At 32.6% G+C, this 12,517-nt stretch overlaps 1 protein-coding gene across 1 annotated transcript; it reads left to right on the top strand.

Annotated features, from left to right (window-relative positions):
• Positions 1 to 7,438: 7,438 nt before the first annotated feature.
• LOC148278255 (uncharacterized) lies at positions 7,439 to 9,676 on the top strand. Its single transcript, XM_088231691.1, has 2 exons — positions 7,439 to 7,780; positions 8,309 to 9,676. The coding sequence occupies exons 1-2, from the start codon at positions 7,532 to 7,534 to the stop codon at positions 9,674 to 9,676; spliced, it is 1,617 nt and encodes a 538-aa protein (XP_088087817.1). The 5' UTR covers positions 7,439 to 7,531.
• The last annotated feature ends 2,841 nt before the right edge of the window (positions 9,677 to 12,517 follow it).

Here is a 12,517-nt window from a genome sequence, read left to right as displayed (position 1 = left end):
CCATTAGAGTGAGCTTGCAAGGCTATAAAAGTATAAAAGCACGAAGTATTGCCCCGTGCAAAATCAGGGTTGTGTAAAATCTCGGACATTTGTCTTGAAATAGGTAATCAAAATTACACACATCAAATAAAAAAATTTACTGATTTTTCTGAGCTAAAATATTGGGTACGTTATGTATGAGTCTCGGAGTATTTTATTCAAAGTACTGGTTGTAAAACACTGCTTAAAATAAATACGAAAGATATTTCTGGTTAAGTTCAAATGTGCTAAAAAATATTGTGAATCTAGAAATTTCATTTTATTGCAAAAATGAGACAAAAGTTTATCATATTTTCATATTTTAAAAAAAGAAAAAGACTCTCGTATATTTTGTATTTTAAATTATCCAAATCGCACAACAGCCCTTTTGGCGTTTTGCATTTTGGTGGCGAACTTCAGAGCAAAACCATCATCTGTTTTATATTTCTAGGTGATAGTTAGCACAAAACCCCATAATTAAATACACATAGCTTTGAAACATACATCTAATGATTTTAAAAACATAAGTGTAAAACGCAAGATTTAAAAAAAAAACTCATGTTAAAAACTTTGATTGGCTCTAGTGAAAAAATATAAATTTCGATTTGTGGCTTTTTAAAAATATATTTCTCGAATGTCTAAACTGACTACCTAAAGAGTTTAATCCATTATTTGTGCACACGAATTTAAATAAATTATTATTTAATCTTGTTTATTAGAAATATTGCATTGTTAATAAGAAATATTACAGTTGTTATAAAAAACTAAGCCACGATATCTTAGTTTAAGAAGAAATTAATTGTAGGTGTAGCCGACGTCATAGTCCTTTAGTTTATTATTGTATGTTAGTATAAATGTTTCAATTATTATTTTACATGTATTTAATATATAACCTAGTATGTATGAGTCTGCGAGGCTAAATTCCGTGTCTAACCGGCCGCTGCCGTATAAAGGACGAATTGAGCGGAGCGTGTCAAGCTAGCGGCCCTTTCACGTCCGCTCTAGTCGGCGCTCGATTGTGCAATGGAGGGACGGAGGCGGGGGTCGGGGCTTATACGTTGGCTAGGGGGCGCCTATTTACGTTGGCCGCTCGGGAGAATACTTGACAAGAGTGGGGGGCCGGCACCATTCCCATACCTAAGTTAACCGTAGGGTCAGATTTTGTAATCTTGTATAAATATGTGCACATGTGAGAAATAAAGACATCGATCGAAAACAGTAAACACTCTCTTTTAACTCTACTCTGCCCGATTACTTCGCCACTTCGTCTTCAGATCTTCACTGCATCTTTCCTGGACTCAGCCGAATCCAGAAGCGGATTTACAACCTGCTAGCCGCCACTGTCAGCCGACAGTATTTGGAATAAATATTCATACCTACGGGCTACTGATACCTATCGCAGCTCGCAGTAGAATACCAGCGCCTTGCCGAGATTTTTACAGTCTCACAATTCTTTATACGAGGCGGAAACGCGTCTCGTACAGTAGGTTATTCTCAAAAAGCCATAATAAGTAAGAAATTGAATAAATCAATGAAAATAAAATATTGGATGTGATTTATTTCTAATCTAAACAGATGTACAAGTTAAAATGTTTTTGTTTAGAGACTAATAAAGAAAAAGAGAATACAAAATAGGACCTGCTATTCAATATATGTATTCACTCAATTTTCATAAAATGAAGCGACGGTTTAAATAAAATTTAAGATACAATAATAATTAATTAAAACAATATTCTTGATTGAAATAAAATTTAAAAAAATACTGAAAAAACAAGGAGATAGTGGGAATGAAAAAGAAAAAAGAAATAATTAGTGGTGAAGGTTGAATGAAGAAAAGTAGGAGTGCGAAATTCCATTTGATTTAGTGATTAAAAAAAAAAGCAAAAACAATCCTATTTTCTGTTATTTTTCTTTTATAAATTTATATAATGACTACGAAATTGATATAAAACTACTGAATTAGAAAATTAATACGGAGCGTCCTCAGGTACGGACGGTATTCATCTAATATGGCTCAGCCTGTTCTAAGATTCCGCTGACCATTACACCACGAGGTCGACAACCATAATGATACTTAAACATAAATAATAAAGTAAAATATATAAAAAAAACAAATATTAAGTAACGTTATAGATAAGAATATAAATAATATGTCTACCAATTATGTAAAATAATACGTTAAAGTAATTTTTTATAAATATCTCTCGGTACACTATTTATATGGGCAGTTATTTTTATTTCTAGCAAGATAGCTCCCGGAGCACCTCAAGGACACCTTGTTCCATTATTATTTAATATTTTTATAAATAATATCATCTATGTTTTTCAAAACTCAAATTCTGACTTTTTGCTGACGACAAAATAATGATTTTCTCCCTTTTCAACAGAACATTAATTGTTTAAATAAATGGTGCGGCATCAATTTTCTTCAACTAAACATTAACAAATCTAAAATAATATCTTTTTCGCGACGAAAAAAACCTATACAGTTCAACTTCAAAATATTTTCCCTTTCAATGGTTTTGTCAATAAAATATCTTAGCATTGCTAAAAATAGTAAACTCTTCTATCGTCATCACACTGATAATGTTGTAGACAAATCTCTCAAATTTCTTGGTTTTAGCAATAGAATAACGACGGACTTCAAAAATATTAATACCAACACAACTCCTTACTGCTCACTAGTTCGACATCAACTAGAATACGCTTCTCTAATAAGATCTCCATTCTCTATAACTCGTAAAGACTATATCAAGTCTGTCCAACACCGTTTTCTAAAAAAAGTGGCATGGTCGCTCGGATTGCCAAAAAGTCATTATTTCCATTTTCAAATAGAGCAATCTCTTAATTTGTCTTCACTGGAAAAACGTAGAGCTGAAATAGACCTCAAATGCACTTTCAAAATACTTAATGCTATAAATGATGTCCCTTCTCCGAAGTAATTTTTTTTTTCCACATTCCCATCCATGTCACCAAATGTCAACATCTGCTATCTTCTGAAAGCAACTTTTGTTTTTATGCCTCAATGTAAAAATATGTGTATTAGTAAATTCGTCGCATAACTTGAAATTCTTTGGGATAGATCTTCGGGCTTTTTGTAGATCTCTTTGGCCTTAAAATGGTGTGAGACAAAGATAGATTGGTGTGGTAAGGCTTGAAATCCTATATGTTTATCGTGTTTTAAATATATTGTATACCATTATTTAATTGCCCTTGTTTGACTTTGGTACACAGTTAAATGTTATTTTTGTTCAGTTTCTTGTACACATATTTCTTTATATAACTGTTGTAATTCTTTATATAACTGTAATAACTAAATAAATATCGAAAAATGGCAACCCTTAATCAGCCAGTGCAGGGAGGCCAATGAATGTATGGAGGTGTGGCGACACTAGCGCCATTTTCTCCACCGGTAAAAACAGCGGCGGGCGTTGAAACTACACCGCGGTCACTGCGCATGCGCGCGCCCGCGCCCGCTTCAACGTTTTGGTTCTGATTATTCAAATTTAAACTCGTTCCTAGGTCACAAAATGAATGGCGCCTACCATTTCATTTTGCTCATACGCGGTTTTGTCATTTTAGTCGTATGTAAATAAAGGAGGTTTGTTCGTACCATGTATGGAAATAATATTTCATTTTATAATTATGCAGTTTATGATTCAGGTTAACTACTCGTTTTATCGTAAATTTAATGACTTTCATAAATATTTGCTAAATTACCAATTTATAGAACATCGAAAGGTTTAAAATGATTTTTCTAGCGAGTCGGCTTGGCCTAAATGCATATGAGTATTTTAAATAAAAAAAATAACAATCTTTTTATTTAATTTGGTAATGTTTCCAAAATAAAACATGTTTATTGGATTTCAATTCTACTTAATTTAAAAAAAAATGCATGATGGTATATTGTGACGCGTTTCGACTTGCTAGGACATTTTCAAACTAAAAGAGTTGTGGTCCTGCGGCTAGTGTATCGAACCCACGGGTCAAAGGTTCGTGGTTCGAATATCACTTTACCCCAATTTGATTCCTATTTTTTAATAGTGAGTTATTTACAACTCGTTGAAAATAGCCCTCAAAATGAAATATTTGGGTAAATCATAAGAACGCATATATTTCTTTAAAAAAAACTAAAAAAAAAAAACTATAAAAGTAAAACAAAAAGAATTTGAAAATGTCCTAACAAGACGTAACGCGTCACAATATACCCTCTTGTATGTTTTAAAAAATAAAGTAGAATAAATATCCAATAAAAGTTAACATATTACAACAGAGATGAAGAACATTTAAGAGATGGTAATATAGAAGTCCAGGCATCTACAGGGCTTATGACCTATCAATGGCTGGTTTAAGTGGCCACTTTATACACTGTGTAACATTCACCATTCTGCCTATATTTGAACATCTATATTCCTTCAATTCTTTCATCTGTTGATGTTTGTGAAGTTAAAGAGCTGAAACCTTTATTTATGCAGGTTAGATTCAACTAATTGAATTATTTCACCTACATACTAGGCAACGCCTGAAAATATTATTTTTTCAATTTGTATACTTCTTCATGGACCAGGTAATTTATCAACAATATTTTGAGTTTGTCCAAATTTTGTCCAAAGTTTGTAGATGCCTGGACTGCTATATTACCTTCTCTTAAATGTTCTTCATCTCTGTTGTAATATGTTAATATAAACAGCTCCCCAGGGAGTTGAATCCAGTCCTTGTCTACAAAAATTTGGACAAACTCAAAATATTGTTCCAATAAAAGTGTTTTATTTTGGATACATTACCAAATTTAATATGGAATTCTACCAATTGTCTGCAAACAAAATAAATAAACATTTAATTATTTGTCGTAAACATTTTATTTTTTGTCGGCCTCGTAGTGTAGTGGTCAGCGCGTTTGCCTACCATACAAGAAGTCTCGGGTTCGATTCCCGACATGGTTGAGATGAAATATTTCTTTAAAAAGTTGGTTTTACTCTTAAATATTTCTTAGTCCCCCGGGAGTGCATGGATCACAGTGTGTCTTGATAATTTTTGTTTCATGAAAATAAGAAGATCAGTCTGACACTTCAGATACCAGTCCAGTGACCATGAAATATTTTTGTGTGAAAACACCATTTTATATCAATATTTCATATCAGCCATGTCGTGAATCGAACTCGAGACCTCTTGCATGGTAGGCAAACGCGCTGAACATTACATCAGGAGACCGACAATATCATATTTACATCAATGTTTTGTTTTATAATGAAAATTTTTGATTTTCACAAAAACAGTTTGGGTTGGTAGGAAAAAAATGCCATTTAGAAATGCCACTATCATTGGCAGGCTGGTTTTGCAAACAGAAAGATAAAACAGTAAGCTGGCTATGTCTAACGTAGTTTTTAGACACATAAAGAAATACGACGTATCAATCGGAAAATGAAATTATGACAGCTGTCATGAGAAGTTGCTGCATCCCCATTATCTTATATCTGCATTCCTTCCAAAGTGAAATTTTGAAGTATCTTTGTAAATTTAAATATATTAAGTATCTTCGATAAATTGAGACATTAAATTTCTGTTCCCCAAACGACAAATTTTTTTGGAGAACAAACAAAAAATTATTGAGGAAGTTCAGTGGTTCTTTCATTAATTAAGAAGATTTTTTTTAAATTGACTTAAATTTATTGTATTATATTTCACTTAAAGATTCTTCTCATCGTTTCTTTGAATCCCTTAAAATAAATATGTGTTTATTTATGTTTTTCCTTTCTTTTTTTTTTAAAATGTTATTACTATTTTATTTTATTTTTACATCTGAACATGTTTTTCATTCTTTATTTCAATTCTTAATTTTTATTTACTCTTCCAAAATTTCTTTATTTTTAATATAATTTCCATATATAAATATTCACTACAAACTACAAACTTTAAAATAATTTTTTTTCACTTAAATTTTAATGTTTAAATAACTTTCATTTATGTTTTTCTTTTTCCTTCTCTTTTTTATACTTTTATAATTAGCCTTACATATAATTGCTTTATAATATGGAAACTTCACTGGTCCATTAGAATTAAGTCTAATTGTATAAAATATTAAACTTTGTAACTGTACTGTATATTTCCTAAATAAAAGAAAATAAAAAAAATAAAAATATAGACTATAAAACTAAGCCCAAGATCTTTTTTTGCATACCGTATTATCATCGTTACGATTTCTTTAAATTTTTTATTTTTTTAATCACTCCAAGCGTGGCGTCACTAGTTTTGATAGGCGAGTCCTGATTGTTGGCTTCCACTATAAATTTTATAACTTACAAGCGGACCCGACAAACGTTGTTCTGCCCGAACGTTGACTTGCCTGCTATTACCTTAGAAAAAGACTTTTCATTGAAAAGCAGGTATCTAGGTACTTGTTTATGATTGAATTCCAAAAGTAAAAATTATTAATATTCTAATATTGAATTTAAGTAGGTACCAAGGTACTAATTCACAGTAAAATTCCAAAACATAAAATAATTCATTTTCAAATAAAGGTAATTTTTTTTAAATGTCAATCTCAGCAGTTTTCACCAACAGAGGTGCACTTTATTCATGAATGCGATTTTGAAAAATGTATCTAATATCAGTTAATATTATTTTAGTGCTACCAAAAATCCAGTAAAAATAAGTGTAAATGGGAAAAAATTATAATGAATGTAAGAAATGAACCTGATTGGGATCCATGAAAAGCAAATATTGTTTGTTGGCATTTAAAAACAAACTTTTTTTAAACACAAAAAAACAACATCCTTCCATTTTTTTGTAAATTCATTCTCACCGAATGAAATCCTGGTTTGTGCTTTTGACTTTTTTTTACAGAAGAGATTGAAGATTTTAATATCTAAGAACACGCGCAGCGTAAAGATTTACATTTCACTGAAAATTGCACGTAAATCGGTTGAGCCGTTTAGGAGGAGTTCAGTGACATAAAGCGAACATAAGCATTATGTTTATAAAGATAAAATAGGTATAAAGACTAATTTCAAAATAAAATCAGAACTAGGAAATATGAAACATTCATTATTCATCTTTCTTATAATATGATCTTTACAATTCGATCGCTTTAGAAACGTACGTTATGTGGCGTATACCGTATGCCATTTTACCTGTATTAGGTATCCTTACTAGATTTAAACATCTTTCCACGCCAGACATGAAATATATTACCATTTTATGTATGCCTTTTTTTCTACCCTCGGCATTTATCAACCATCAAATATGTGTACTCAGTAATAACATTAATATTAAAATACCACTTAGGGTTTTATGTAAAAAAAAAAAAGGTTTCAATAGTTTAAATTTATTTCAACAGAGAGTGAAAAAAAATTTGAGAAGGAAATGAATACCAGAAACTTAAAAGGGTGTAAGTGCCATAAATAACGAAAATAATTTTATTTAAGAAATGGATAGTATGTGCCAAGGCCAATGTCCTACAGAAGGGTATAAATGCCATTGTAGTACAAATAATATTTTATAAAAAATTCTAAAGATGGCGTTGGTTGTAAGTACCAACATCTGTTTTCCTTTAAAAGGTGTTAAGTGCCATCGCCAGTCATATGCTATTTGTATCAAAATGGTTGACAATGAACCGGTCTCTGTGAATAGTGGTGGCGTTAAAAGACGTAAAAAGGGGGAAAAAAGTGCCCAAGTGGCCCGAAAGAAGCTAAAAGATTCTGGACAAGAATATTTTACATCCAATAGAAAGTTGATTCCTGCAAAACGACCCCCAAATCAAGAGGTTTGTACATTGTTTTAAATCTTCACCGGTTGTCTCTACTAGATAAAATGTCACTCATCATGCGCTAGGGATGTGCCAACCTGTAATTTTCTGCCAACCATGACATAGTTTAAATGGAGTATTTGTATTGAATTCAATTTTTTAAATCTCCCGGTCAGAGGTATTTGGGTGAAACTTTATTTTTACTTGTTTTTAGGAGAGCAAAAAAAAGAATTTAAAAATATATTTTTTATTATAAATTCGTTTAAAGATAATTAAACCTTAATAATTATATTTTCATGGATATTTTCGTAAATATTATTATTAATGTGTAAATAACTATGTTAACGGCATATCAGAAAATAAGTTACGCCCTAATGATTGCAACCGGGAGAAATTACTATATCATTATTACACTCCACCACATTTAGTTCCTCTAGTTTAGTTTCTACTGAGTGATAGATATTGACCCTAAGTCCCTAAGATACGCCCACGGTTGCGTACCTATATTATCTATGTTGCTTTCATTCACTTCATTTTTTATTTTAGTGTATCTGCAAATGCAGCTATAACTGCAAAGAAATACCTTTCGAACAAAAGATGTCATTGTTCACGGAATTCTATGCGTTAAAAAACAATGAAAAGCAATCTTCTTTTCTGATGGGATTAATCCATTTGACAGAAATTAAAAGAAGAAGGCATGGAACCTATGAATCTCCTGCTCTAAGTAGGCGACAATGCACCGCATATTATATGCTTCCAGATGGCAAGGGAAATGTTGTCGGTGTGTGCAAAGCAACGTTCATGAACATTTTTTCCCTTTCTCCAAAAAAGATTCAAGTACTACTCGATAAAAAGAAACAAGGACATACAACCTACTTGGAATCAAGAGGAAACATCAATAAGAAAAAACGAAAATATTCAGACGAAGATGAGGATGAAATTAAACAACATGTAAATATGTTTCCCAGACTTGTAAGTCATTATGGTCGAGCGAGATCAGAGAAAGAATACTTAAGTCCAGATTTAAATATACATCGTTTGTTTAAAGCATTTAAGATATCTTTTCCGGAGTCAAAAGTCACATATAAGTTCTACTCTAAAATTTTTGGAAAGGAGTTTCCGAATTTAAAATTTGGCCAGAAACGAACTGATACATGTGCAACGTGCGACCTCTATGTTGCTAAAATAAATGCCGATCCATCTAATAAAACAATACTGAAGAATCAACTTGAATTACACCATCGAAAAGCAGAAAAAGCAACAAAACAGATGTCACTTGATATAAAAAAATCACAGATGCCGAGTAGTAATATATGCACTGCCGCCATGGACTTGCAACAAGTTTTGCTGACACCAACTTTAACTCATGGGCCCATGTACTATTCGCGACAATTATCAAATTTCAATTTGGGTGTGCATATCGAAAATACCGGTGATGGGTATATGCTTATGTGGCATGAAGCTATTACAGGAAGAGGGGGAAATGCGATAGCATCCTGCATTTACAAAATGTTTTCTAATAATTTTATAAGAAAGGAGAATCTCATCATGTGGAGTGACAATTGTAGTGGACAAAATAAAAATAAAATGATGATATTTTTATGGGCATATCTTGTGTATAAAAAAGTTTTTACATCGATAGAGCATAAATTTTTAATGAGCGGGCATTCATTCCTTAGCTGCGACAGGGACTTTGCTTTAATCGAAAAAAGGAAACGAGTAACACATTCCATTTGTACTGTACAAGTAACAGTTTGGACTGTATTCCACAATCCTGTAGCAAGGGGTAGGTGTTGGCCGTGTCTCGCTGCCGTCGTCGCTCTCGGGGTCGTAAATCCCGAAAGTTATGTAGTCTCGAAATTCCTCTCAAGTCCGGTGTCACTGCGTAGGTCGGTGGAAGATACTGGTTCGTAGTCCTGGGGTGAAGCGATGGTCAAGTCCAAGGTGTAGATCCAGTAGTAGAGCGGGAGGTCGGGCGGGGTGACGAAATGAAACAATCAGACTAACTTGATGTCTCGAGGCGAACTCAATATTTATTGTTGTAAATGTACACATTATATATGGCGTGTTGCGGGCTCCCGCTACCTGCGTCCGAACCGGCGTTAGGCCAATACGGGAGTGGGGGGGGAAATACCGCTCCCACTATACCCGGCCGGCGCGCCTCCCCCAAAGTGCATATAGGGAGGTGCCGGCGCTCGGCCCGGTCACTTCGCTGGGAGCCGCCGCACGCGCCACATCAATTACAAAATGCCTTTTTTAAGGCAGTCCTTAGTCTTTATACAAATACAAATATGCATGTTAGGGCAATAACGCGTCAAACGTCTAGATTCAGGCCCTTTTTAGGGCTTGTAACACAAATTCCTGCTCTATAGTACCCCGGTATCGCTAAAGTCAGACCCGAAAGTGGAATATTCATCCTTTATTGTGGGTCCAACATTTAGCCTACAGATACCGGGGGCCCTAACTATATTATTGCATTTTATTCTCATATTTAACCGTCCGTTACACCATTGTTCCTGCAGATCTTGTTGATATGATGAAAAATACTCGTGACAAGCAGCCTTTTAATGTTATTTCAATGACATCACATGATTTCATGGATTTTAAATTGGCTGCCGAAACATTTTTGAATACTACCACAATGCAGATATCGAAGGCTCATCGCTTGAAATTCGTAAGTGATAATCCTTTCGTTGTCAAAATGAAAGAGACCCAAAACTCTATGGAGCCCTGGAAAATTGTAAGATTATTGAAGAAGAACAAAAAGTTATCGGATTTAGATAATTATTTCTTACCCATGCTGAATTGCAAGAGCAAAATAACAGAAGATAAGAAAAAAGATCTCAAAAATCTAATACCTTACTTGCACACGGAAGAACATAAACAGTTTTATAATAGAATTTTAGATATACACGATGTTGGGTGCTAAATAGTAATTATACTGAATTATAAATACCATGGGAATTTTCATCGTCGTCACATCACTATTATAGATAGATGAAACAGTGGATGTACCTATTTCTTTATTCTCACTAAGGCACTAACACCTTTATTGCTTTAGAGAGCAGGGCACTTTGGCCCTTTTAAAAGAAACTAACAACGGTACATGAGACTTTCTTTTAAATTATTTGTTTTTTTGATTTTATACTTAGTTTAATATGTCTTTTTTATATATTTTTTACTAAACTACATTAAAATATGCTCTTTTGTTGATTTGGCATAAAAATAAAATAATGTTTTCTTTGAATTATTATGTGTATTTTTAATTTCCCGTCTGCTTTCCTTTTTTGTCCATGGCACATAGAGCCTTTTAAGTTTCTGGTATTCAAATATGGAAGTCTAGGCATTTACACGGCTTATGACCTGTCATAATATTTAAATATAAATAATTCCCTAAGGAGGAAATCCAGCCAGTCTGCAAGCATTTGGACACACTCAAACATTGTTGAGGTTTTGATAATTTTATCTTACAGAGGAATATTTTTCCTTAATCAAATAAATGAATGAAATAAAAATTATACTCAGATAAATTATGTAAACAATCCTTTTAATTATTTTTTATATTTTTTATTTATAGAAAAAAAATACTTATAAAATTACTAAATGGTTGGTATATACATAATTAAGTATGACATTTCTACCTCCCTTATAGAGTCAAAACTCGTGTTTAGGGAGGGAGTTCGTTTAACATTTATTTTTGTATGTACTCTTATATTAGTATTTAGTTTATTTAGAAGTATTAATCTGAAAAGACTTAATTTTTGTAAGCTAATTTGTAATTTTAAGTTTTTTAATTTTTTAATTTAATTTATTTATCATTTTTAAAATTTGTTAGGGTAAAATAAACATACAATAGACGATCATGAGACTTTGTGTGAATCAACATAAACTTATTTTAAGTACTTTATTTAAATACAATGAAAACAGATTATTGTTAGATGTCAATACGTATTTTTAAATACAAAAAAATTAAAGAATGCAAAATCACACTTGAATGCAATTTAAAAAACAGAAAAGGTTTTTGTATTGAAAACGCTGTGAAAGTTCATGATTTATAAATCTTTTACAAATGGAATCCCTGAATCAGCGTTCCTGGAAAGGTGCGCTGTGTGTTGTACACCGTACTTCGTATATCGCGTTGGGTCTACAAATAATGTCGTTTAACGATAGTCAATAAACTGGTATCCGGGTTAGAAGGGGATCCTAGCTGTATTTACTCTAAATCCAGATTAAATCTTGGATTTAGAAGTTCTGGAGTGACCGAGAAAGCTGGAAGGGCAGGCGGGTTGAGAAGGGACCCTATAATCCGATAAATATTCAAGATAGTTTTCACGTTTGCATTCATTACGAACCTTAACTGAAACTACACAGTTCTTAATTAATTTCCAAGATGTAATTAAGACTTTATATACTTCTTATTGTTTGATTGTCCAATCAGTATTTTAATAATGTAACAAGAATAGTCCACCCTGTAGTAAAGTGGTTAGGGTATTTTTCTTTATTCTGAATCCAGTTTTAGTCCCGCGGCTAGTGTCGTGGACTAACGGATCAGAAATTCGGAATTCGTACCGAAATATATCCCATTTTCTAATAGTAAGTTATAAAGAACTCAAATGTTGATAAAAAAATGTATATAACCACTTACTGATTTTCTATGTCTACCGGTTTCGAGACGTACCCGTTTCTTCGTCCGGACACCAATTAAACCAACATGCGAAACCCACTATACACCTTCACCATAGTTGTTGCACAAAA

Source organism: Micrasema longulum, unplaced genomic scaffold (assembly GCF_059751315.1).
Source record: "Micrasema longulum isolate JH-2025_06_02 unplaced genomic scaffold, ASM5975131v1 h1tg000902l, whole genome shotgun sequence".
In the NCBI taxonomy this organism is placed as follows: domain Eukaryota; kingdom Metazoa; phylum Arthropoda; class Insecta; order Trichoptera; family Brachycentridae; genus Micrasema; species Micrasema longulum.
This window is presented reverse-complemented; position numbering and strand designations above follow the sequence as displayed.